Source organism: Pelobates fuscus, chromosome 3 (genome assembly GCF_036172605.1).
Source record: "Pelobates fuscus isolate aPelFus1 chromosome 3, aPelFus1.pri, whole genome shotgun sequence".
Lineage (NCBI taxonomy): Eukaryota > Metazoa > Chordata > Amphibia > Anura > Pelobatidae > Pelobates > Pelobates fuscus.
Window position 1 is genome coordinate 228,215,901 of NC_086319.1, and position 26,641 is coordinate 228,242,541.

Consider the following 26,641-nt stretch of genomic DNA (forward strand, 5'->3'; position numbering starts at 1 on the left):
TTTTACAAATGGTATGCCATGATAGGGGTAATTTTCATGCCTGGGCTACCATATGGTCACAAAAGCAACAATGGCCCAGCAAATCAATCTACCAAATTTCAATGTGTAAAAACTGAAAAGGGGGCAAGCTCTTTATTTGACCCTGTAACTTTTCACAGCCCAATTCAACCTGTACATGGAGGGTACTGTTATATTTGTAAGATGTCACTACAAATACAAATATGTGGATGCTATGGTTAATTTTTTTTTTGCCAGGGAAATTGTGATTGATGATTTAGCTAAGCCTGTGAACACAAGCTGTTTATATCACAAGATTACAACTAGTTATAATTGTTTTTCAATTTTTGCGTGAATTAACAGGATGTAACACTTCTGCTCTGCAGACACTATTCTGTAATTAACATTATTCTCTGCCAGGTTTATATATTTTACATTCCGTTTGCAGGCCCTATACACTAGAATCTGTTAAAAGATAGGTTTTAGGACAGAATACATTTTCTTCTGCTGTGATAGCGTGTATTAAGAGATTATCCTAATTGTGCTGACTTTGTGAGATTTTTTTTAGATTGCATTCTTTGGAGATTACACTTTGTATTCTGCTGTTTCACTCCTTGTGTACCTTTCAGTAAGAAATGCTGCATATACTAGACTCTACCTCCAGCAGTGTCCTTAGCAGCCCAGAACAGTTCCTGTCTGTTAATGTTCAATTTTTATAGTGTGCATCCATTGTAAGCACTCTTACCAAGCTGGCAATGGACAACAACAAACCTCCACTTTGTGCCACGCAGTTTTTCCCTCATCCCTGCAGTGAGGTAGAGTGATGTTACCAGTAGAGGATCAGACTTCAGGTAGGGAGAACATAGCCTCAGTATTGGATTGCAGGTAGTTTTTTTTTTTCATTTCTTTCTTACTTGGGTAAATGTCATGCTAGCAAGGGCTGTAACAATGAAAAACAATGTTTTATGAAGACACTGTTTTTTCTGTTCAAGTAACCCTATAGATTCTACCAGACATCTTCCATGTGGACCAAGGATCTGCAATATTTTGTAAGAGACCAAGGTGTGCCAGTACCACTGGAAGCTTGCAGAAGAGTGCCAAGTAAGCTAAAGTGAAAAGAGAATTTTACATTTAAGGTCAAAATAGATGAACTTGAAAAATTATCTAAGTGAAGTATGCTTTCAGTTCAGCTACTCTATCCTTAAATTTGAAATTCACCTTGATAGTTTCTTCAGTGTTACTCTTGGTTCCATGCTTTGTGGAGTTAAAAAGACAAATGCAGTTTGATCACAATGAGTAAGCACATTTAATTTACATCTTCCACTCCACCACGGATGTTGGTAAGCTAGGAAGATGCATTTGCCTCCTCATGGCTCTGCTTTGCCATGTTGAAGTGTTTGTGTTATTTATCTATTCTCATTACATTCCTTGTACATCATTGTGCCACCTGAATATTTTTTTGCCTCTTCAGTTTGCTGCAGAGCAATCAAGAGAGTACTTCAAATATGATATTCTATAAGCCCACTTGAACTTTCTTCTCCAGATTTCAACAAATGCACAGGCAGTATCTGTACAAATCTGAGCTCCATACATACATTTCTCTATGTACAATTAGAAATTAACATTTTGAAATAATTCATCCAAAAAAAATTCCTCTGGCTTATAGTGATGAAATACATTTATTGACATGAATTATGCAGACACATATTGCATATATATATATATATATATAAATATATCCACATATAGTTTATGTATTGCTGATCGCCGCTATTAAAGTAGACCAGCCATGTTTCATTACATTTAATTATAAGTTTGTCTTATTGGGTTAATGTTACCTTATGCAAGCAAAAGTTCTACTTCAAGGTATACTTTAATAAGGCAAAAAAAACAACAAACACAACATTACAGCCCCATCAATAAACTTATAAGAGCAACATGTTAATGCCTGCACTACTAAAATTACTAGGTGAGACTATGGACATCTTCTGGTTTTAGAATAAGGTCCCTAAGCTAGTGACAGATTTGGACTTAGGTCTCGATTTTACATAGTGCTAACCAGACTTGATTTGTACTTGTGAGAGTTTTAGACATGCTACTCTTCCAGTAAATACAAAACAGCACTGGAAAAAAATCTATGCCAGACCCATAAATCATTGTGAAATATATTTTTGCCAGGGCTGCTTTGTATCCCCAGTCCGGCCCTGCATGCCTACACCACATAGGCGACACAATATATATATATATATATATATATATATATATATATATATATATATATATAAACACTGTAAAAACAATGTCCTTTCCATGAATAGAGCACAATATCCCTATGGGGAAATAGTTAAGAGATGCCACAGTCCATCATTCTTTAGTCTTTACAGTTTCATTCTAGTATAGCAACTTTGAGAAAATGAAAATATGCAAAAAAAAAGAGAAAGTAAAAAATAAATAGCAATCTAGTTTTCTTATGTAAGCTGCAGAAATGTCATCAACACAAACTACTGAATCTCATAGAGCAGAGTAAAGCAAAACAGTATATCCAGTGCACCCTGGGTGATATACATCACAATCATAATACAGGTTATACAGGGGGCTTAATGACCATTTTTCAATGAAGGGATACATTTCTTCTCCAGGTGGCTGTATTAGAATACCATACCACATTCCATTATGTGCTGCTTGTTCTTCCTCAATGCTACATTGTTTGGTTTTAGCCTTTGTACTCAATAAAAAGTTTGATTTTGCATGTACATGTAGTCATTTCGTCAAGTATAGCACCATTTAGTTTTACCAAAACCTATTTAGTGAGTTGCTCTACATTCTTACTTTAACATACGTCTATTAAACGTTGTCATTCAGAACAGTATTGTTATAAAAAAAAAAAAGCCTGAATCATACAAAAATACATTCGAACTTAACTCAGACAATTTCGACTCACTTCTGTGTTTATTTGGAGTAGATCTGGATATTGGTCTGGATATTGGCTGTGGTTGCTTTGTAAATCGTAACCGCGCATTACGCTACCAAAGAGCAAGCACATTGTCTGTAAAGATCCCCACTGGGACTTCATAAATATTTTACTGGCAGCACAAGGATAATTCTTGACCCTTCTAGAATCAGAAATGAATTAGTAAACACATCAATATATTTCCTAACAGCACATGCACTCTAGATCTGCTAATATAAAAGCAAAAACCTGTAAATATGTGGACAATTTCCCTTGTAATATTTCATCAGTAACTAAATTAAACACATATTACTTTTATATAAACACTTGTAAAATACAATGAACTACTGACCACAAAACTATTGCATTTGTGCCAATAAACTGCCCTAACATCCAAATGATTCATTCATTATCGTTCTTTTTCCAGTGACCTAAAACATGATACCACGATGACTTGACATATTTTCCTTAAAACAACAGCACAGTTGTCATTAATATTGTTTCCAAAACTGGCAAGGATAGCATTCATAACTCATAGATATATTCGTGTATCGCCTATACACAAATTGCAGAACACCATTCCAAACTCGTTATTTCCTGCTGACTAAATATGACTCTGTAAAAATCTCTAATTGTACTCATTTTATGTATGAAGAATAATGATGCGTACATGTTTTTTTTTTGTTAAAATGTATAGTTTTTTTTTAGTAAAATTATAGTATAACAAATAAATGAATAAAAAAATAAATTTTGAAACAAAAAAATTGTTGTAATAATGTTGACAAAGCAATTAGCCATTAGCAATGTAATCTTTGCAAATTACTATAGAATGTGCACATCTGTTGTCTTTTAATTGTAAAACTGTACTAGGGTTAGTTCTTATACACATGTTTTCATTTTACTATAGTGAGACTGGCACCCTGCAATATTGCGAATGGTGCTACAATAAACTACTAAAACTAACGTTGTTACTACTGCAAAGAAAAAGACTTGTTGTAAACCTTATGGTTAGGAAAGAATGCAGAGTTGACATGCACTTCTCTGAAATTAGGTTTTACTCAAAAAGTAATGGAAAACATATCCATCAAAAGAAGAAAAATATTTTTTTTTCTTTGTCCTGTTTGTCTTCTTCTGTATACTAGCCTACCAAGGATTTCTATTATGACTACATTTCAAAATTAATTCCCTTTAAAAAAATATATAAATTCTAAAAAACTAAGTTGAAAATGTCAGTATGAATTAAAGCAATGCCATAATTATAAATTTAAAAATGTAACATAATTTTTGCATGTTTTTAATTCCGAGCATTATAGGAATGGCTAGATCCCAGAAATACCTGGGTTTTTGAACCCAAAGATAAAAATGATCACATTGATTCCATTTCTGCAACACACAGGTCTTGGTCCTTATCCAGCTCCATCATTTATCCCATGAAAACTCCAACTTTTGACACAATAGTCTAATTTACCAACTTTTCTCCAAAATTTTTCATTTTTAAACCATGCAATGTTTTGTCCAGGCTGAAAATGACATCATCCAATGAGATTATTTCCAGGGTTATTATTCACAAAAGTGAGATTTCAAAGTGAATTTAAAGTGGTTTTCAAATTTAAAGGCAAAATAGAGAAAATGGAAAAAACCAAAGCAAATCAACTATGCTTCCAGTTTGTCCAACTTGGCCTTTGAATTCACTTCAGTAAATGCTGTGAGAATGTAGAAATTCCCAATGAGTTTAGCTTAGTTATTTGACCTAAGCTGAACAATAGTGATGTCCCGAACTGTTCGCTGGCGAATAGTTCCTGGCGAACAGCGTTTGTTCGCGTTCGCCACAGATGGCGAACACATGCGCTGTTCGGTCCGCCCCTATTCGTCATCATTGAGTAAACTTTGACCCTGTACCTCACAGCAGCAGACACATTCCAGCCAATCAGTAGCAGACCCTCCCTCCCAGACCCTCCCACCTCCTGGACAGCATCCATTTTACATTCATTGTGAAGCTGCATTCTTAGTGAGAGTAGGGACAGTGTAGCTACTGCTGATTTGATAGGGAAATTGATAGCTAGGCTAGTGTATTCAGTGTCCACTACAGTCCTGAAGGAGTCATCTGATCTCTGCTGTAAGGACAGCACCCCAAAAACTGCTTTTTTGTTCTGTGTAATGTAATTGCAGTTGCCTGCCTGCCAGCCTGTGTGTCAGGCTCACAGCGTATACTGTGCCCACTTGCCCAGTGCCACCACTCATATCTGGTGTCACAATAGCTTGCATTTAAAAAAAAAAAAAACTTTTTGGACTGTAATATAATAGCAGTCAGTTTCCTTCACGAGTGTGCGTTTCAGGGCCTGCCAGGGCACAGTGTCACACCAGTGCAACTCATATCTGGTGTAACAGTAGTGTACATTTAAAAAAAAAAAAATTGACTGTAATAGATTGAATAGCAGTTAGTTGTCTGCCAGCGTGTGTGTCAGGCGCACAGCGTATACTGTGCCCACTTGCCCAGTGCCACCACTCATATCTGGTGTCACAATAGCTTGCATTTAACAAAAATTTTTTATTTTTGGACTGTAATATAATAGCATTCAGTTTCCTTCACTAGTGTGCGTTTCAGGGCCTGCCAGGGCACAGTGTCACACCAGTGCCACTCATATCTGTTGTCACAGTAGCTTGCACGCATAGTACCACTAATCGAAAAAAAAATGACAGTCAGAGGCAGGCCACCCCGCAGGGGCCGTCGTGGTCGTGGTGCTGTGATTCCCTTTGGCCCTAGAATAATGCCCAGTGTTCAGAGGCCACGTACACTGAACTTGAAAAGTTCAGAGGACATAGTTGACTGGCTAACACAGGACACCCAATCTTCTACAGCTTCCGCTCGGAACCTTGACGCACCATCCTCCTCCGGCTTAGCTTCGGGCACCTCTCAAGTTAACACTCGCCCACCTGTCGCCACCACCAACACTAGCACCACAGCCGCTTCACTTGATCTGTCAGAGGAGTTATTTACACATCAGTTGGAAGAAATGATTGATGCACAACCATTATTGCCAGAGGATGTAGATAACAGGGATATGTCTCAGTCAGGCAGCATTACACACATACGGTGTGGTGATGATGATGATGTTGTACCCGCTGCTGCTTCCTTTGCTGAGTTGTCAGATACAAGTGAAGCGATTGATGATGACGATGCATCCGTGGATGTCACGTGGGTGCCCGCTAGAAGAGAAGAAGAACAGGGGGAAAGTTCAGATGGGGAGACAGAGAGGAGGAGGAGGAGACGAGTTGGAAGCAGGGGGAGGTCGTCACAAGGAGCTAGTGGCACAGTCAGACAGCATGCATCGGCACCCGGGGTCAGCCAGACAGCACGCCAATCAACGCATGCTGTTGCCACCACCAGGTTGCCGTCATTGCAGAGCTCAGCAGTGTGGCATTTTTTGTGTGTGTCTGCCTCTGACAACAGCGATGCCATTTGCAACCTGTGCCTATGGGATCAACACATGAGTACAAGCAGCACACAAACTCAAAGCCGCCATCCTCCTCCTGGTCCAGCATCTTCAGCCACGTTAACCACTGCTGTCCTCCTTGCCCCCTCTCAACCATCTGCCCCTCTGTCTCTTGCCTTGAGCAGTTCCTGCTCATCTGCCCACAGTCAGGTGTGTGTCAAGGACATGTTTGAGCGTAAGAAGCCAATGTCACAAAGTCACCCCCTTGCCCGGCGTCTGACAGCTGGATTGACTGAACTCTTAGCCCGCCAGCTTTTACCATACAAGCTGGTGGAGTCTGAGGCGTTCCAAAAATTTGTAGCTATTGGGACACTGCAGTGGAAGGTACCCGGCAGAAATTTCTTTGCACAAAAGGCAATCCCCAACCTGTACTCGATTGTGCAAAAGGAAGTAATGGCATGTCTGGCACACAGTGTTGGGGCAAGGGTCCATCTGACCACTGATACCTGGTCTCCAAAGCATGGTCAGGGCAGGTATATCACCTACACTGCGCATTGGGTAAACCTGCTGACGGCTGCCAAGCATGGAATGCGTGACTCTGCAGAGGAGTTGGTGACACCGCCACGACTTGCAGGCAGGCCTGCTGCAACCTCCTCTACTCCTCCTACTCCATCCTCTTCCATAACCTCCTCGGCTGAGTCCTCTTCTGCTGCTGCGTCTTGCTCCACATCAACGGCACCCCCCCAGCTCCCCAGGTACTGTTCCACATCCCGGATACAGCAGTGTCACGCCGTCTTAGGGTTGACTTGCCTGAAAGCAGAGAGTCACACCGGACCAGCACTCCTGTCCGCCCTGAACGCACAGGTGGATCAGTGGCTGACTCCGCACCAACTGGAGATCGGCAAAGTGGTTTGTGAAAACGGAAGAAATTTGTTGGCGGCATTGAATTTGGGCAAGTTGACACATGTGCCGTGCATGGCACATGTGTGTAATCTGATCGTACAACGCTTTGTGCATAAGTACCCAGACTTACAGGACGTCCTTAAGCAGGCCAGGAAGGTGTGTGGCCATTTCAGGCATTCCTACATGTCCATGGCGCACTTTTCCAATATCCAGCGGTGAAACAACATGCCAGTGAGGCGCTGGATTTGCGACAGCCCGACATGTTGGAATTCAACACTCCTAATGTTCGACCACCTGCTCCAACAAGAAAAAGCCATTAACGAGTATTTGTATGACCGGGGTGCTAGGACAGCCTCTGCGGAGCTGGGAATTTTTTTGCCACATTACTGCCTGTAGGCTCATGCGTCCTTTTGAGGAGGTGACAAACCTAGTCAGTCGCACCGAAGGCACCATCAGCGACATCATAACATTTGTTTTCTTCCTGGAGCGTGCCCTGCGAAGAGTGCTGGATCAGGCCGTAGATGAGCGTGAAGAGGAAGAGTTGTGGTCACCATCACCACCAGAAACAGCCTTATCAGCATCGCTTGCTGGACCTGGGGCAACGCTGGAAGAGGATTGTGAGGAAGAGGAGTCAGAGGAGGAATGTGGCTTTGAGGAGGAGGAGGAAGACCAACCGCAACAGGCATCCCAGGGTGCTCGTTGTCACCTATCTGGTACCCGTGGTGTTGTACGTGGCTGGGGGGGAAGAACATACCTTCAGAGAGATCACTGAGGACGAGGAACAGGACATGAGTAGCTCGGCATCCAACTTTGTGCAAATGGGGTCTTTCATACTATCGTGCCTGTTGAGGGACCCTCGTATAAAAAGGCTGAAGGAGAACGACCTGTACTGGGTGTCCACGCTACTAGACCCAAGGTTAAGCTGAAAGTGCCTGAAATGTTACCGAATTACTGCAAGTCGGAAAGGATGCAGCAGTTCCAAAATCAATTAAAAAGTATGCTTTACACAGTGTATAAGGGTGATGTCACAGCACAACGGGAATCTAACAGGGGAAGAGGTGAAAGTAATCATCCTCCTCCCACTACCACGCCGGCAAGGACAGGACGCTTTACAGATGTGTTGTTGATGGAGGACATGCGGAGCTTTTTAAGTCCTACGCATCGCCACAGCCCTTCGGGGTCCACCCTCAGAGAACGACTCGACCGACAGGTAGCAGACTACCTCACCTTAACTGCAGATATCGACACTCTGAGGAGCGATGAACCCCTTGACTACTGGGTGTGCAGGCTTGACTTGTGGCCTGAGCTATCCCAATTTGCGATAGAACTTCTGGCCTGCCCCGCTTCAAGTGTCCTGTCAGAAAGGACCTTCAGTGCAGCAGGAGGTATTGTCACTGAGAAGAGAAGTCGCCTACGTCAAAAAAGTCTAGATTACCTCACCTTTATTAAGATGAATGAGGGATGGATCCCGAAGGGACTGACAGTGGGCGATACATGACTAAATGACTAAAAAAGGCCTGATGAGGGGGACTACTTAACACACCACTCCTATCTGGTGGCACATTAGATTGCATGCGCAGTGCCCCAAATTTGAAGTAGGAGGACCGACCAAGCATCTTTTTCCATCTCCTGCTTCCTACAATCGATGCCTTATATACACGTCCCCTGATGGGGGACATAACAGGGATTAAACTGATAAGAATAGTACTACTTAACACACTACTCCTATCTGGTGGCACATTAGATTGCACGCGCAGTGCCCCAAATTTGAAGTAGGAAGACCGACCAAGCATCTTTTTCCATCTCCCGCTTCCTAAAATCGATGCCTCATATACACGCCCCCTGATAGGGGACATAACAGGGATTAAACTGATAAGAATAGTACTACTTAAAACACCACTCCTATCTGGTGGCACATAAGATTGCACGCGCAGTGCCCCAAATTTGAAGTAGGAGGACCGACCAAGCATCTTTTTCCATCTCCCGCTTCCTACAATCGATGCCTTATATACATGCCCCCTGATAGGGGACGTAACAGGGATTAAACTGATAAGAATAGTACTACTTAACACACCACTCCTATCTGGTGGCACATTAGATTGCACGCGCAGTGCCCCAAATTTGAAGAAGGAGGACCGACCAAGCATCTTTTTCCATCTCCCGCTTCCTGGGTGGAGGAAGAGAGACCTTCAATGACAACAGTGAGGACAAGGAACGGGACATGGCTAGCTTGGTATCCAACCTTGTGCAAAAGGGGAGTTTGCGGTTGTGCAAATGGACTGTTTGCGGTTGTTTGCGGTGAGTTAAACGGGGAGTTTGGTCTGTCACTGTGAAGCGGGCGTAACCCTTACACTACCTGATCGATACAACATCATACCTGATGTTTTAAAGCGCGTAATTCCAAACAATTTAGGAATGTTAGGTGATTTATGCCCTTTATGGATTAAAACCAGACTCTGCATCAACTATGTAATTTTCCATGGGAGTTTTGCCATGGATCCCCCTCCGGCATGACACAGCCCAGGTGTTAGTCCCCTTGAAACAACTTTTCCATCACTATTGTGGCCAGAAAGAGTCCCTGTGGGTTTTAAAATTAGCCTGCCCATTGAAGTCTATGGCAGTTCGCCCTGTTCGCCCGTTCGCGAACATTTGCGGAAGTTCGCATTCGCGAACCGAAAATTTTATGTTTGCGACATCACTACTGAACAACCATCTAGAGACACAATTCGTAGAAAGATATACCATATATACTCGTGTATAAGTCGATCTCATGTATAAGTCGAGTGCAGTTTCGTGACCAACAATTGTGAAATATGCTATGCCTCGTGGATAAGTCGAGGGTAAAACTTGGGGCTATGAAATTCTGTGATTTTTATAATTATATACACACACACTCATACAAACAAACACACTGCATTATATACACACACACTCATACAAACACACACTCTGCATTATATACACACACTCATACAAACACACACTCTGCATTATATACGCACACTCTGTGTGTATATAATGCAGAGTGTGTGTGTTTGTGTGAATGCAGAGTGTGTGTGTGTGTATATACAATGCAGAGTGTGTGTGTTTGTATGAGTGTGTGTGTATAATGCAGATTGTTTGTATGAATGTGTGTGTGTGTGTGTATATAATGCAGTGTGTGTGTTTGTATGAGTGTGTGTGTATATAATGCAGTGTGTGTGTTTGTATGAGTGTGTGTGTGTGTATGAGTGTGTGTATATAATGCAGAGTGAGTGTTTGTATGAGTGTGTGTTTGTGTGTGTGTGTGTAGTGTGTGTGAAATTTTCAATTTTTTTTATTTTAATATTTTAATTTTTTTATTTTAATATTTAAAAAAAATATTTAAGTATTTTTTTATTTTATCATTTAAAAAAATATATTTTAATAATGTAATTTTTTTATTATAATTTTTTTTATTTTATTATTTCATTTTATTTTCGTCCCCCCTCCCTGCTTGATACATGGCCAGGCAGGGGGGTTCTCATTCCCTGGTGGTCCACCTTTCCTGCAGCTCCTGTCAAGCTCCCTTCTCTCACCTCCGGTCTGGCCAGCTCCTCTGTCAGCTCCCACTGTAAGTCTCGCGGTCTCTCGCGGCTCTCGCGAGACTTATAGTGGGAGCTGACAGAGGACCTGGCCGGACCGGAGGTGAGAGAAGGGAGCTGACAGGAGCTGCAGGAAAGGTAAGTTACTGCTCTCTGCCAGCCCCCAACAGGACTGCCGGGCTTGTAATGAGCCCGGCGGTCCTGGTCTGTATTATGGCAATGTAAGTTGCCATAATACAGACATTGACTCGAGTATAAGTCGAGTTGGGGTTTTTCAGCACAAAAAATGTGCTGAAAAACTCGACTTATACTCGAGTATATACGGTAGGTAGATGCTCGTACGGCTAGCAGTCACTTACATAAACACATAAATATAAAGTAACACTCCTTTTATTATTATTATTTTATTATTGGTATTATTTATACAGCGCCAACTTATTCCCCAGAGTGTTACAATATTATGAAAGGGGGCGGGGGATTTACAATAAATGGGACAATTACACAGTGACACAGGAAAAAATGGTAAACGAAGACCCAGCTCAAATGAGGAGGAGGTGGAGTTCAAAAACACAAAAGGGTAGCAAGGGTGACAGCCACTTAACAAGGTGGAAAAGTAGTAACAGAACTGGAGGTGAGAGTGGAGTGTTTACCTTTAGGAGAGCAAGAGACAGTTATAGATATGTATAGATAAATTACTCTGGGAGTCCATAAGCATTTCTGAACAGATGTGTTTTGAGTGACTTCTTAAACAATTGAAGACTAGGGGAGAATCTGATAGGGGTAGGCAGGCTGTTCCAAAGGAAGAGAGCTGCCAGCAAGAAGTCCTGCAAGCGCGAGTTAGCAGTAAGGGTGCGAGCAACGGAAAAGAGAAGGTCACCGGCAGAGCAGAGAGACAGAGAAAGGGCATATCTATAAATCAGTGAAGAAATGTAACAGGGGCTAGAGTTGTTTAAAGCTTTATAGGTAAGGGTTAGCAGGGCCGCCATCAGAAATTTTTGGGCCCCTAACACTACTCAAGGTCTGGACCCCCGGGGGCCTTCCTCCAAGCCCACCCCCAAATCCCACCGCAGGGCCCACCTCCAAATCCCACACACACACACAGACACAAACACACGAACTGATACAAAAAGGAAACAGATACACAAAGATACACACATACTGAAATAGGCATACACACATACAGCCATACATACTGACAAACACATACTGAAACAGATACAGACATATACAGACATACATGCATAAATACTGACACACATACATACTGAAATACATTCACATACTTACATACCTACTGGCATACATACACATACATACAGATAGATATACACATACATACATACATACATACAGCTAGATACACACATACATACATACATACTGACATGTATACACACACATACATACATACATATAGATACATACACATACATACATACACACACACAGACGCGCACACACATACATACAGATACACACATACTGACATACATACATACATACACATACATACAGATAGATAGATAGATATACATACATATACACAGCTAATTTTTCAGCCACCCTCCTGTTTCTTACCTTTTCTTTGCAGGAGGGCGGCTGCGGCTGATGGGAGTCAGCTGCCTCTCCCCTCCTCGCGGCCTGTCTCTCGTCACTCCCGTGTGGAGTAAGCTCCCGTGTGGAGTGGCCGTTACTTCCTCCCAGCACTACTTGCAGCTGCATTTTTTTTAAAGGGGCCCGGTCGCGCTAATATACCGGGCCCCTGAAGATATAGGGCCCCATGCTTGGGCCACCTGATGGGTCCTATCAGCGTGTGGGCACCAGTGCAGCTGCACCAGCGGCAATTTCGCCACTACACGTGGGGCCTGGGTTGTCACCCACGGATGGCGGCCCTAAGGGTTAGTATTTTCAATTGATAACTATCAGATGCAGAGATACACATAGACGGACACATGACATATACACAAGGACAGAAAAACACAATCACAGACACCCATACAATAAATATTTGCAGTCACAGACACACTCGTAATTACAAATAGGCAGATATACTCAAAGATACATTTAGGAATTTAATCACAGATGCATACAAATAAGTAGAAACAGATAAAAAACAAATAGTAAAACATTATTAGCATGAAGAAATTTTACAATTTTAGGATCAGTTCCTGCAGCTCAAAGGCCGTAACCATAATCGTACATTTCAATAACCATAATCTTCTTAACCAAAATCTTCTTTTATCATAAATTGCTTTTAATAACTAACCATAAAATCCACTCAGTTTAAATTCTCATAATCCTAACTCATATAATACCCTGACCCTAACTCTCTAAAATGTTACCTTATCATCATCATTTTTGATGCTGCCATTTTAACATCAACATTTACAACATGCCTTTCCAATAATAACATTTTAAATGTTTAAGGCTAATCAGAACAAAAATGTAGTTGTAATGAGGGGGAGAGGTGGTGGGTTATTTATTTAATTGTACACTTGAGAAGATCACCCGAGCAATCCAATAACTGATCTCAACTGTAGTAAAATATTTTAACCAGGATTATGTAAAGAAAATATCAATTCCAGGTTCCTGTAAAAAATATGGCAGTTATGTTTCAAACATCTTTGTAACTCTTGAAGACATAAAAGTGTCTACTAATATCTAACATTCTTTACAACGCATATGTTAGCTGTAAAGCCATTTTTTTAATAAATCCTCTACTCTAAAAATAGGCAGTAGTTTTACTCCTATGAGAGCTAGCTTAAGGAGGTAGCATCAGTAATGAAAAGTTAAGCACTCTCTAGTCATGATAAGCAACCTTAAACTAATGCATTGTCTGTGGTCATGTCTATACATACAAACATTGTGGAATGACATGTTTAACTACTTAAACTTCTAACCATATGGTCCCCACTTTGCACTATCCCTGGATCTTGTAGTGTTTAGCATCCTTCCCCAAGGATACACATCACACAAATTCATTACATCCCTAAAAGCTGTGGCTAAGAATACCATATTTAAAATATGGATCACATCAAAGTCCCCAACAATCTCGCTATTTCAACAAATGTTATTCTTCCTGTTTTGAATGGATTGGCTCCACACGATCATATCAAAGGAAAAACTAAATCACAAATGTTTTCAACTATGGGAGCCATACTTTCTTACATTTGATAACAATTTACATTTTAAAAAAAAATTAAAGCATCCCTTAAAATAGCTACCAGGTACATAATGAGATTACTGAAACATGACCCGCTCTATTTATATCATGCTGACTGACTACAACAAGAAACCACAAATTGACTCTAGACCTCACCAAATCCAAGCCTGTGGACCAATGGAGAGTAATTGACAGTCACTCAGGTAAGGGTATCTTGTCACTCAAGAAGGAACAGCTCCAATGTCAATGAAGTGTAATACTATCAGAAAATTGCAATATCTATGCATTCATTGATATGTTAAATACTATCTCCTCACATATCATTAATATATTTAAAATGAGTGTAGCACTTGTTCTATTTTTTCCATGTACATTTTAACAATTTTACAATGGAAAACAGCATTGCTCATTAGTTTAGCTCAGGCACCTAATGGAAGCTTTGTATAGGAGCTTCTTTCTATCCAGGAAGCTGTGACACCAGGTACGTTGTTAAACTATTTGCAAATAGTTTGACTGCTTACCCTGGGCGGGCACCAAGGCACAGACAATGTGAGGTAGTAAATAAAAGGTGTTTAACTTTTTAAAGTGGCACACTAAGTTTGTGTTTATCCCTCTATCTTCTATGTGTTCAACAGGATAAGAGAAAAGGGCCAAAGGCTATGTCCTATAAAGATACCTTCACAAGCCTGCAAACAATGTACTCTTGTGAGTGCAATATAACGTCACCAGCATTTTATAGAATTTTACAGTATCACAAATTTTTTCTTTTTTTTCTTTTTATAGATTGCAAATTTTATGTATTTATGAAGAAGATAAGAGGAATCTTCTTACAATCTTAATAATGTAACTAAAAGGGTAATATTACCATTTTATATTTTTCTACTTTATTGGGGTGTAACTTTGTTATATACTTTATCAGTGCGAGGTAGTGATTATGGTGCTTGAAGTGTTCATTTAATGTAACTTACTGATTTTTTTTGAATGATGTATATTGATTTTAGAAAAGGTCACTTTTTTTTGCTGAGCAGCCATGTTGGGTCAGACTCTACTCTAATCTGACCATCTGCTGCTCAACCTAATGCTACTATTGCTGCCCCAAATACAAAATAAGAAACATAAATGTTTATGACAGTTGTCCTTTAAAGTTCAAGAGCTTTAGACATAGCTAAAAAAGACAAATGGAACAAAATCTAATATCACAGTTATTGTTTATCATTTTTTTATATATTTTTAAAAACTTTTTTCTGGTTTTTTTTTTCTATTTCTATTTTACAGATCAATATAATTATAAATAATTTATTGATAACCATTCAGAATCTACCACCTAAGTTTTTTCACATGGATATGATAATCCTTTTGATGGATTCTGCACAGATCTATACTGGCATAACCTCTTCCGATGTATCAGTTTACTCAAGCGTTATCTAATTAAATTATAAAGTGATCTAATTGGAAATGTTCTGTTCAAAATGCTTCAAGCTATCTTTTTTTCTTTATTAAAGACATTATAAACAGCAATAATTCAGTTCATATGTTTAGCAGTTAACAACACATGACATTCAAATGCCTGGCCTGCCATCATGCATAATTTAGTTTCACCAATTACAGAAATAACAGGCTGACTGATTGGTAATACTTTGTATTACATAGCTTTCCTCAAAAATGGCTCCATGTTAAATAATCCAATATTAACTTCAGAAAAAAAGACCCTTAAATAATATAAACAGTGAGTTTTCAGTGGTGTATTTTGGTTTTGTGCTGCCCTAGCCATGGCAAAACTCGGGCACCCCCTCACCCCCATCTAAATTTCTCTTCCTGTTTAAAACCAACACACTGTTTGACTGACAGTCACAGATCCTCACTGATGCATACACTGACATACACTCACTGACAGATACACAGTCATTGACACACGCTGTTTAACCAACACACACACATTCACTGACAGACACACATACACATTCACAGACATACTCAATCACTCACAGTTACACACACTCACTGATAGACGCACAGACACACTCATTGACAGACAGACACACTCACTGACAGACAGACACATACACTCTCACACACACACACACTGACAGACCCCCATACATATTCACTGATAGAAATGCATACACATTCACTGACACACACACACACACGCTGACAGATCAACATACACATTCACTCAGTGTCAAACACGTACTCAGAGTGAGACACACACACACTGAGAGGAAGAAGTATACTCACAGACAGACACACACTGACAGACACACATATACACTCACTGACAGACATACATTCACTGACAGACATACTGTGACAGAGTCTATGGGAGGGTAATAGAAGGAAGGTATCTAGGACCCAGAATCCTCCATAGTGTATACTCATTCACCTGCCCAATTAGCAACTGCTGAGGCTTTAATTAGCAGGTCTCAGAGCAGAAAGGAGTCAGATACAATCTGACCTGCAAAGAGAGCAGGTCTGTGCAGAACAGCATCAAACAAAGTGCTAAAGGTTGGTGAAACCAATGTTTATTTTTGATTTGTGTAGTTTATTACCCTGGTTAGTAAGGGACATTTCTTTATGTTTAGTAAGTGCTCAAATTTGAGCTAGGATTTTTTTTGTAGATTTTCCTTTCTGTTGTGCTGCAGTTTTTGAACAAACTGATTGCAGTATGGATTTTTTGCACGCTCTAAATAAACCACACCATTTTTGCACAAGAGACTGTTGTTCTATGCCTGTTACCCTAGAGGACTGTGTTGCTTTGCCCATAAAGGTCACAATACATACACACTCACTGACAAACACACATAAACAAACATTGACAGACACACATACACACAGTGACACACACACACACACTGACAGAGACATATACACTCTCACTAACAAACACACACACACACTCAGTGACAAACACGCACTCGTTGGCAGACACAGATACACACTAACTAACAGACACACACTGATACACTCACATTTTTTTTTTTTTAATTTCAACCCACCCAGCCTTATTACATTTGGGAGTAATGGAGTGGATTTTCTTTTTCCCAGTGCGGATCCTTTCATCCAATAGGTGCAACAGTTCAATGCTAGAGCACGATTTATACTAACCATTATCAGAACTCTCAGCCAACCATTGCATTCTAGGTTCGATGAAACTTACATTGATGAAGTGAAAGTATAAAGAATAAACAATAGAATGACGGGAAGCAGTGCATTCAACTGAAGTCCTTAGTATCAATGGAGCAATATGAAAAATAGAAGAATATAATCCATTGCAACTAAGGACTTCATTTGAAAGCGCTGCTCCTACAGATACAAATAGCGAGCGCCAGAAATCTCTTTCTTTTTTACATAAAGAATAAACATCTTATTTATACTTCACTACAGATTTGACATGCTGCACTATTAACTGTATATATTGTTCTTTGTTTGTAGGTTCTGTGAACACTGTAATTACCACACTTCGATTGCTAATAAGTGTACGTATATATAAATATATACATAATTTGCATTGAGGTCACTTTACACACTGGTTTAACCTGTGTTTTTATTCTAACGGGGTAGATCACTCCTGTTTTTTCTGTATATCACGCAAGGTTTGGGAATCCTTGCAGATCTACTGCAGTCCATTTTATCTATTTATTATAGTGAGCCTATACTTGTCTCCTATACAAGTATAAATTTTGCCTTATTATTAGTCTCTGGGTGCCAGGGAGACAAAGGATTGGAGGACAGGTCCCAAAGACTCTTGGCAAGACAATCACTACATTGAGCTGTAGTGAATATGTTGCTTAATATGCTCATTAAATATATTTGAAGGAAAGATCTAGGAATAAGTACTTTTTTTTATGTATCAAGCCAAGTATTTGATTCCAGTCCAATATTGACATCCCTGAGGTTGTCCAATTTGACAAAACGCGTTGGATTGCTGCAATAACCCATTGGACTGTTTTTAATATTAATTTGGGGTTTTCCTTTTATTGTTTTGTTGCTGCCTGCACTTTATTCCATGAAGAAGATTTTCCCAGATACAGGAAGTGTTCTTTTGGTCCACTTGGAGTGGAGATAAGCCTGTTTGCTTTTGACGTTTGTCAGTGCAATTTTACATTACAAAATAATATTTTCACACTGTATTGCACTATTTGCTATCTGAAAATACTAGTTTTTGGGGTATACCCTTGTGGGGGAGACAGGCCTTCTATCCCTTTCCAGCTTGTGAGTTCAATCCCTTCCCTTCCCCTTGGTTCATTCACTTAATTAAACATCATCATATACAGTTTCCTTTTTCTTTTATATTTAATCACCAGGTTTTGATGTTAATTTATCCTGTTATATTTTCTATTATACCACCTGTGAGTAGTATATAGTAGTTATACCATCATTTTAGATACTTTTCTCAGTATATCATTTTGTTTATCTTTTGTACTGCGTGTTTGTAATGTACACTTTTTTCAGGGTGGTTTTGATTATCACAATATTGATACTATATTCACTAATAATCAACATAATCCTATTTAAAATAATCTTAGGTCCTCTCAATAATGGTTGTTAAACAATGTTCTTTGATACCCGATTTAAAAATATCTGTTGTAAATGAATAACCATTTAGCAGCAAGAATGCTGTCAGGCTTATAAAGGACTTACTCCCATCATTGAGCAACCAGTGAGAAGGAAATACATAGCATACATTTAAATGCAATCCTACTAAGACCCATATCAAACTAATAGGCAGCCACAAAGCTGCCTTTCCTCCATATCAAGTGAATTGGTGTGTAGGGTAGAATCCTGACTCTCTACCTTCTAGACAGCATCTGAAGAATAGTAACAACGGGATGTAGGTAAAAAAATAAATCATACTATATATTGTATTGAAGTTTTGGTTAACTTAACCTTTTCCTAAGTTATTCCTATTATACACGTTAAATTAGTCATCATATGTGGTCATTTTGAAGGGAAACAACTGAACATCTGTCACTCAGTTTGACTGAGGCCCTTGGGGCCTGACCTTATTTATCTTGAATTATTATTCATTGATTTATTTTAGCAGAGTGCCTGCTGATGAGTGAGTGCTCTTAGAAGGTATCTTCACAGTATAGATGTTAAAAAAAAGTTTGATAAGAAAAAAAGTCACCCAACTTAGGCCTCAATTTAATATTTTGGGATAAGCTTTTCAAATGATGTATTATTTTCTAAAACTATTTTGATATGTAAAAACATTTTAGTGATATATTTTTATAGTAAATAGTAAAATAATTTCAAAATAATTATTAGAAACGTTTATCCAAATTAATAAATCATTCAAAAAGTTTACCCAGAAATACTCTAAAACTACACTAGGAGAGCGTCATGGCATGCTTTGCACCATAACTATTACAGCAACCTGCAGTGGTTATGATGCTTTGAATATTCCTTTACATAAGACAGTGTTTAGAGAATAGTTAAGCTGTCAAATTTGTGACCGCAGTTTCACTGTTTTGCACGCCTTCCTAACTATAATATACAAAGACAACCAGCTGCAGTAAGTGATACTAGGTTTGAAGCAAAATGGTATATAAAGGCATTTTACAACTAAGGTCACTGTGCATGACAAAGAAACTGTAGTACTTGCAAAAATTCTGTTTTGTAGTTATAAAACAAAATATAGTGTTAAATTAAATAAAATATATGAAACAAAATATAATGTTAAATAAAATTAAATGAAACATAGGTGAACGATAATAAAACAACAATAAACAAGGTCTGAGTACCGCCTCTAGTATGCCCAAAGCAAGAGAAGCCATCAAGGTTTTGGCCACAGTCCAAGAAGCTTTCACTAGTCTGGACCGATTTATATACAAGCATGCTAATACTTTATAGTTTTATTTCACATGGGTTGACTGAGTAATAGTTATCATCTTGGTAAAGATATCTGACAAGTCACCCATGTCTAACTCAAGTCACATCCCCTTCTAGATATGGCCGTTTGGCAAAGGAAACTTTAATTTGACATATTAAAGGAACACTATAGCGTTAGGAATGCAATGCTAAACGGTGACTAGGGCCCTGTTCCGCGGTGAATAAATGGTTAATTAACCATTTCTTTGCTTACCTTAATCCAGCGCTAGGCTCCCTCAGCACTGGTGACCTCTCCTCCTCCATCAACGTCAACTCCCGCGTGGAGCTAAATGCGCATGCACGGCCAGAACCGCACACGCATTCAAAACCGCCCATAAGAAAGCATTACTCAATGCTTTCCTATGGGGATTTTTTTTATGCTGGAGGTCCATGAGGACGTCCAGCGTCAAATAAGTGTGATTTACTCTGTGTAAATCGCGGAAGTGGCGTCTAGTGGCTGTCGGGGAGAAAGCTACTAGAGGCTGGATTAACCCGGCAGTGTAAACATAGCAGTTTCTCTGAAACTGCTATGTTTTCAGCTGCAGGGTTAAAACTGTAGGGACCTGGCACCCAGACCACTTCATTGAGCTGAAGTGCTCTAGGTGCCTATAGTGGTCCTTTAATTAAAAATAGAATAATTTTTTTTTTAAATCTAAATGCACTATTAATACATTTGAAAGTAAAAAAAAAAAAAAAAACAATTAGTGCAGGTATGATAGAATAGATAAACAAAATACATCAAATACATGGATTATAACCTGAGAGAATAAGGCATCATATAAATCCCACCTAAATCTTAAAATAATGTGTTTATATTGCCATAATGCTCCTATTTAATAACTACAATTATACCTAGCACATGCAATTTATAACATGCAGGGAGGTGTGACTAGGGTTCATAAACAAAGTGATTTAACTCCTAAATGGCAGAGCTTTGAGCAGTGAGACTACAGGGACATGATTTGTACACCAAAACTGCTTCATTAAGCTAAAGTTGTTTTGGTGACTTTAGTGTCCCTTTAATGTCTCAATGGTGTGTGTTAAAAGATTATTTAACTGTATTCTACAAACAGATATTTACGCAAAATATAACCCAATGGTAACTTTATGAAAATATTGGGGTAGAATATTCTACATCAGTGTTTCCCAAACCAGTCCTCAAGACCCACCAACAGTCCAGGTTTTGTCATTATCTCCATTGGAATAAAACAGGGTAATACATAAATCCTGGATGGTTGGTGGGTCATGAGAACTGGTTTGGGAACCTCTGTTATTCAGCATTTAATGGCCAGATTTCTGGTAATATTAGTGCATTGAAAAGAGGCAATTCTGGGAGACAGACTAGAAAGGGAACAAATACTCAGTAGGCCACACTATAGGTAAAAGTAATGACTATTCAAGTCACTAGATCTGCAGAACAAGAAATGTATTGTTAAAGTACAAGACTTAAAGAACAGCATGGCAGAAACCCAACAAAAAATGGGCATTAGAATAAAGCCTGTGCCTGGCAAGCAACAAGGAAACAATGTTGGTAAGAGGGCATTAAAGCAAGAAGGGCTATAAATGCTGAGTGCTTTTTCTTTCTTTTTTATGCTGGGGGTGTTGGCAAGCAACAAGGAAACAAAATTGGTAAGTGGGTATTAAACTAAGAAGTGCTATAAATGCTGAGCGTTCTTCTTTCTTTTTATGGAGGTGGGGTGCAAAATTATAAGAGGCAGAATATCGAAAACCAGAAGAAACAAAGAAGAGTAATCCCGTTACAACTTTGATGTGCATAAACAGGCATGCAACTATGTGAATATTGAGTGCTTTTAGATCAAGTCACACCAATAACTAGAAGCATAAACAAAGGTTTAATAGTACACCTGCAAAAGTAGACCAATTATATTTCATATCTTACCAAACTTTGCGGTAGGGTGTTATTAAGCATTAATTATCATGTATTATTAGGGGGAAATATTTGCCAAGTTTAGACCCGAGTAGATAAATTGAATATTCACACTGTGGTTTAATTTTAAGATAAATAGATCTATATATGTTAATACAGATGGTATGTCGTTAAAATATCCATACACATGTCCTTTCACATTTAAGACTAACTCAGATCTTATTATATATCAGTGTTAAATATTCTTAGTTTCCTTGTCTTAGAGCAATCAGCTGTTTAGCGTTTTCTGATCCTTACTCTTGCAGAGCAGATATTCATGACTCTGTAAGAAATTGATAGACAGCTATCAGTGAATATAAGTGGACTGGTAGGGTAAAGGGACACTATAGGCACCCAGACCACTTCATCTTATTTAAGGAGTCTGGGTGCACTGTCCCTATACCTCTTAGCATGCAATGTAAAACATTGCAGTCTTAGAGATACTGCAACATTTACATTGCAGTGCTAAGACAGCCTTCAGTGGCTGACTACATCGGCTGACGTCTTTGGCAGAGGAGGAGTGCGACCCAGTGCCGAGTGACATCATTACTGGTATCAAGTAAGTGAGTCCTTGGCGGAGGAGGAGTGTGACCCAGTGCTGTGTGACATCATTACTGGTATCAAGTAAGTGACTGAAAGTTTTTTTGATCCATTTCATGGATAAGGTAGGCATGGGGGCAGAGGGACACTTTAGCGTTAGGAACACATGTTTGTATTACAAACACCAAAGTGTTTCTTTAATACAATTACAGGATTACTAATTGAAATGAAAATTATCCAGAATTTAAAGAGAACTTCAAATGAAGTCCTAAATAATGAAATTGAAAAACAAATATCAGCCATCTATTCTTCTAGTTCAAATATTTTGGTCTAAACTTTGAAATTCACTTTGAATTCACTTTTAACTCATGACAATTCTTACTTTAGTAAATAATCATGCTCGTAGTACCTCTTATATTATTAGTCTTTAAATTTTATTATTTATATAGCGCCAGCAAATTCCGTAGCGCTGTACAATGTAATGCACTGATAGCTTAATAGCTATTTATTACACAGTCATGAAGTTCTGTTCATAGCCACATTATAAACTCTAGAACCAATCCAGGGTAAATTCACTTTGAATGTACAGAACTGAATACTTCATTGTTTTAATAGCACAATGTAATAATAAGTGCTATAGACATTTTTCAGTTTCTTATTGACCCCTAACTTTTCAGCAAATGATATTCTTGTAACATATTATTTTGAATATTTATTCAATTGCCACCTAATCATGATATGCATGTCATGCTAAAAAGGATTTACTAATCCTTGGATTTTAAGGGGTTACATTTCAAATATATTGCTCAACATTTCAAATTTTAATCATTAAATACACGTTTTCCATCTTATTTGTCCCCTCATTAAGAAAACGGTTTACCACTTGAGTAACAAACATTTGCAATATATGACATCACACTGAGTTACACAACACTGATGCTCAAATTGCCATTTGAATAAAAAGTATCTAAACACTGAATGAAAGGGAACTGAAAAAAACAAACAAATTGAAGCATTTAGTCAAAATAATTATCACTATAACGTGGTAGAATTTATTTTCCATATAATCAATTGTTTTCTAAATTTTGCAGTCTGGTGAGCAAATACATACCATTCTTTGTTTGGTGAATTAACCCATCAATAACACATTGCAGTGGAATTAAATAGATAGCAAAATGATACTACCTACAAATCTTATAAAATCATCTTAAACATAACAACAGCATCATTTTAAGATTTAGATGGACTAATAATAGTCACTTCACCAAAATATCCCAATTTGGATTAATCCTGACTGTGTTTGCATTTTGTGGGAGATGAGTCTTCTAAATCCAATCTAATACATTTACCTATTTCAAAACTGCAAGCACTTATAAAGGGCATAACACTAAAATGTATAAAGGTGGTTTAGTCTGGAAATATATATATACATTTCCATAATGCAAATAATTAGTGAAATTAAGTCACCACACTTCCATTATCACTCGCAGCAATGAATTTAATCACACATTTTGCATTTCCGATTGACATTTGCATTTTGTACTCTGTGGTCACAAAGACAAAAACAAACCCAGAAATTCCTTCAAAATGTACAAGATAGCCTACATCATGTACAATGACAAAACAACTAAACAGTAAATCTCTGAGTAGCAGTGGAGTGAAACCTCTTAAGATTGTTTACCTGGCAGCATCCACACGGTTAAACTACCGTTGCTTAAGGAAAAAAAAATGGTAAAGGAACATACAGTAAACCCATAATAGTCAGTGAGAATAGCCTCAAGATAGGTATTTCAAACATGCATCTCACTTAACACAAGAGTTAGTTTAGGGGTTTACAGGAGAAGTCGTCACTGCAACAAATTCAACAGCCACTTGCAAACTGATATTATTTATCAAATCCAATGAGTTCTGAAATCCAATGCTCTAGTTAGTAAGTAGCCCTATATATTTCAAGTCACAAATACATTCATCTCTGAGTTTGCCTTAAAGGTATACTATACATAAACAGAAAAAAAAAAAAGTCTGCAATAAGAGATTTTGATTGATCAAATGCTTTTGCAGTAGGATTGCATTTTTACTTCGATTCCCCCTTAACACATCTTCAAAGAATACATTTTCTAACGTATTACTATTAATACATTGCTCTAAGTGCGTGGTTTTACGTTTAAAATGAGTTACACGCGTACAGATAATCTACCACAAACAAGAGTTCGGGACACAGTTTAGCTTCATCTATTTACCATTTTAACAATGAATCTCCAAATTATTATAATGGCATTCAGTATCTCCTGAAGTTTTACATAATTTCTATTTTAAAAATAATGTAATTATTTTTTTGTAAAAAAAAACAAACAAACAATCTAAACATATCGATATTAGAACAAATACAAATCCCCTGTTCTCTGTAAAATGATCAAATCAGTCAGATTTACAAATGGGTGTATCACTTCACATAGCAGTCATTACATCAAAGCGGCATAGTATGAATAGCATCACATATCAATGAATCCAATCTCGGCAAATGTAACAAACCATTCTTGAATGTTGACATTCTCGGTATCATCCTGAGGCTATTAACCCATTGCTCATCAGATCTACGATCCAGGAATGATATTAGGCAGCAACGAATAGATATATGAAGCCAAGTGAACTTACCTACAACTATGATCAGCAGAGTCACCAATAGAAGTTTAGTTGCCCACATGTTGAATCTGTTCTGATTGATGCTACCCGACTGTTGAAAACCATTAACTAAAGAGATGTGCTTCTCAGCCTCTCCTTTAGCCTTTTAGCACTGCATACTGGTTGGATAACTCCTCCCCTTCATTTCTATTGCACTCACAAAAATGATTTTTTTTTAAGTGGTGAAAGTTCTCAGTTAGCTTGTAGGTTAGAATGTCAGTTCTTACATGGATTTCCATGGAACAGATACATGAGATATTTGCTTAGTAGCAGCAGCCCCTAAAGGCTGTATCGTTGGTATTGCAGGCTGATGAAGAGTCATTGAAGAAATATTATGAAACTCAAAGATACAGGCTGCAAAAAGTTGTCTAAAAACCAGGGGAGATTGGGACATCACAGAAACACTGTTGGTAAAAGATCAGATGTTCAAAACGAAATATTATATTTATTCTTATTAGATAAAGAGTGGTTGGCCAAGAGTCCAAGGGAACAGAACAGGGGGGTAACCCTAATGGGATTTGTAGCAAAAAAGAAAAAGAAAAGATCTGTCCCTAAAGATTGTATAAATAAAGGTAATAACTTTAAAATCTCGAAAATACTTTCTTAAACCGAAAAAAACTCACATACAATAAACAAAACAAACCCTGACTGTAGCTACCTGACTCAAAAATAGGAGTCAATTACGGCAGTCTACGTAAGGAGCATAAATAAAAGGAAAAGGGAGTGAGAAATGACACATAAAAGTGTAAATAGTGAAAAGAGTGAACTGAGCTGGCACAAAAATATAAATCAATATCTGGTAATAGATGAAAAGATATCAAGTCCACTGGAAAATATCCTAACCATGTGGAAAACTAGTATCGTTAATCATATAATAAGCCAGAGCTCAGTATAAAATTATCACATATATTGGAAAATATAATAAATTAACAAAATGTATCAAAAAAGCCCTTTGAGACAGTAACTGCTTGGCCACAATAAATGTCAATGCAGCAGTGTATCAGACATGTGTCCGATATTAAATGTGGCTCTTTGTATGTTCCACGCAACTGTCAATAACAGTGTGCACCGATGTATCGAGAGTGCATGGAACATATGTAGCGATGTGCTCAACAGGTCGCTAAAGGGCAATTAAGCAAAAAAAATCAATTTCTAAAAAACACAAACTAATTGCCAACAAGCCATATATGTCTCACTGATGCTAATATTAGCATTGAGGATAGAGACAGGGGCTAACTTAGCTGCCTAATAGTACTTAACTGCCTGATAGTTGTGGGATTAATCGTACTTGCAGATATAAAATCCTTAAACTGCAAGCTTGTTAATCTTATTCATTGATAGTGGAAGCTGAAATTTCACAAAATCAGTAACCCACATGTGTATGATATATAACAACAGGACTATTGAAAATAAATGGTAGAGAGTAAAGTAGTAAGAATAGTGCCTTCGTGGGCACCTTGTATAGCAAAGTAGTATAGAATAGAGATTTAGGTCTAATAACCGTATATAGAGTAAAACAGTTGTAATATCAAAGTGCTGCAGGTTTAAATTAGTTGTGAAGAAGATACCCGGATCGGTATTAGATTTCCCTGTTTCACTAAGACGGCGGTC

At 38.4% G+C, this 26,641-nt stretch overlaps 1 protein-coding gene across 1 annotated transcript in view; it reads right to left on the minus strand.

The window, feature by feature from the left end:
- Nucleotides 1-25,088, minus strand: part of HGF (hepatocyte growth factor) — a 161,763-nt gene extending 136,675 nt beyond the window's left edge. The window contains exon 1 of the mRNA XM_063445443.1: nucleotides 25,004-25,088. Within this exon, the coding sequence (XP_063301513.1) occupies nucleotides 25,004-25,052 (49 nt within the window). The 5' untranslated portion in view covers nucleotides 25,053-25,088. The remainder of the gene's footprint in view (nucleotides 1-25,003) is intronic.
- Between the last annotated feature and the right edge of the window lie 1,553 nt (nucleotides 25,089-26,641).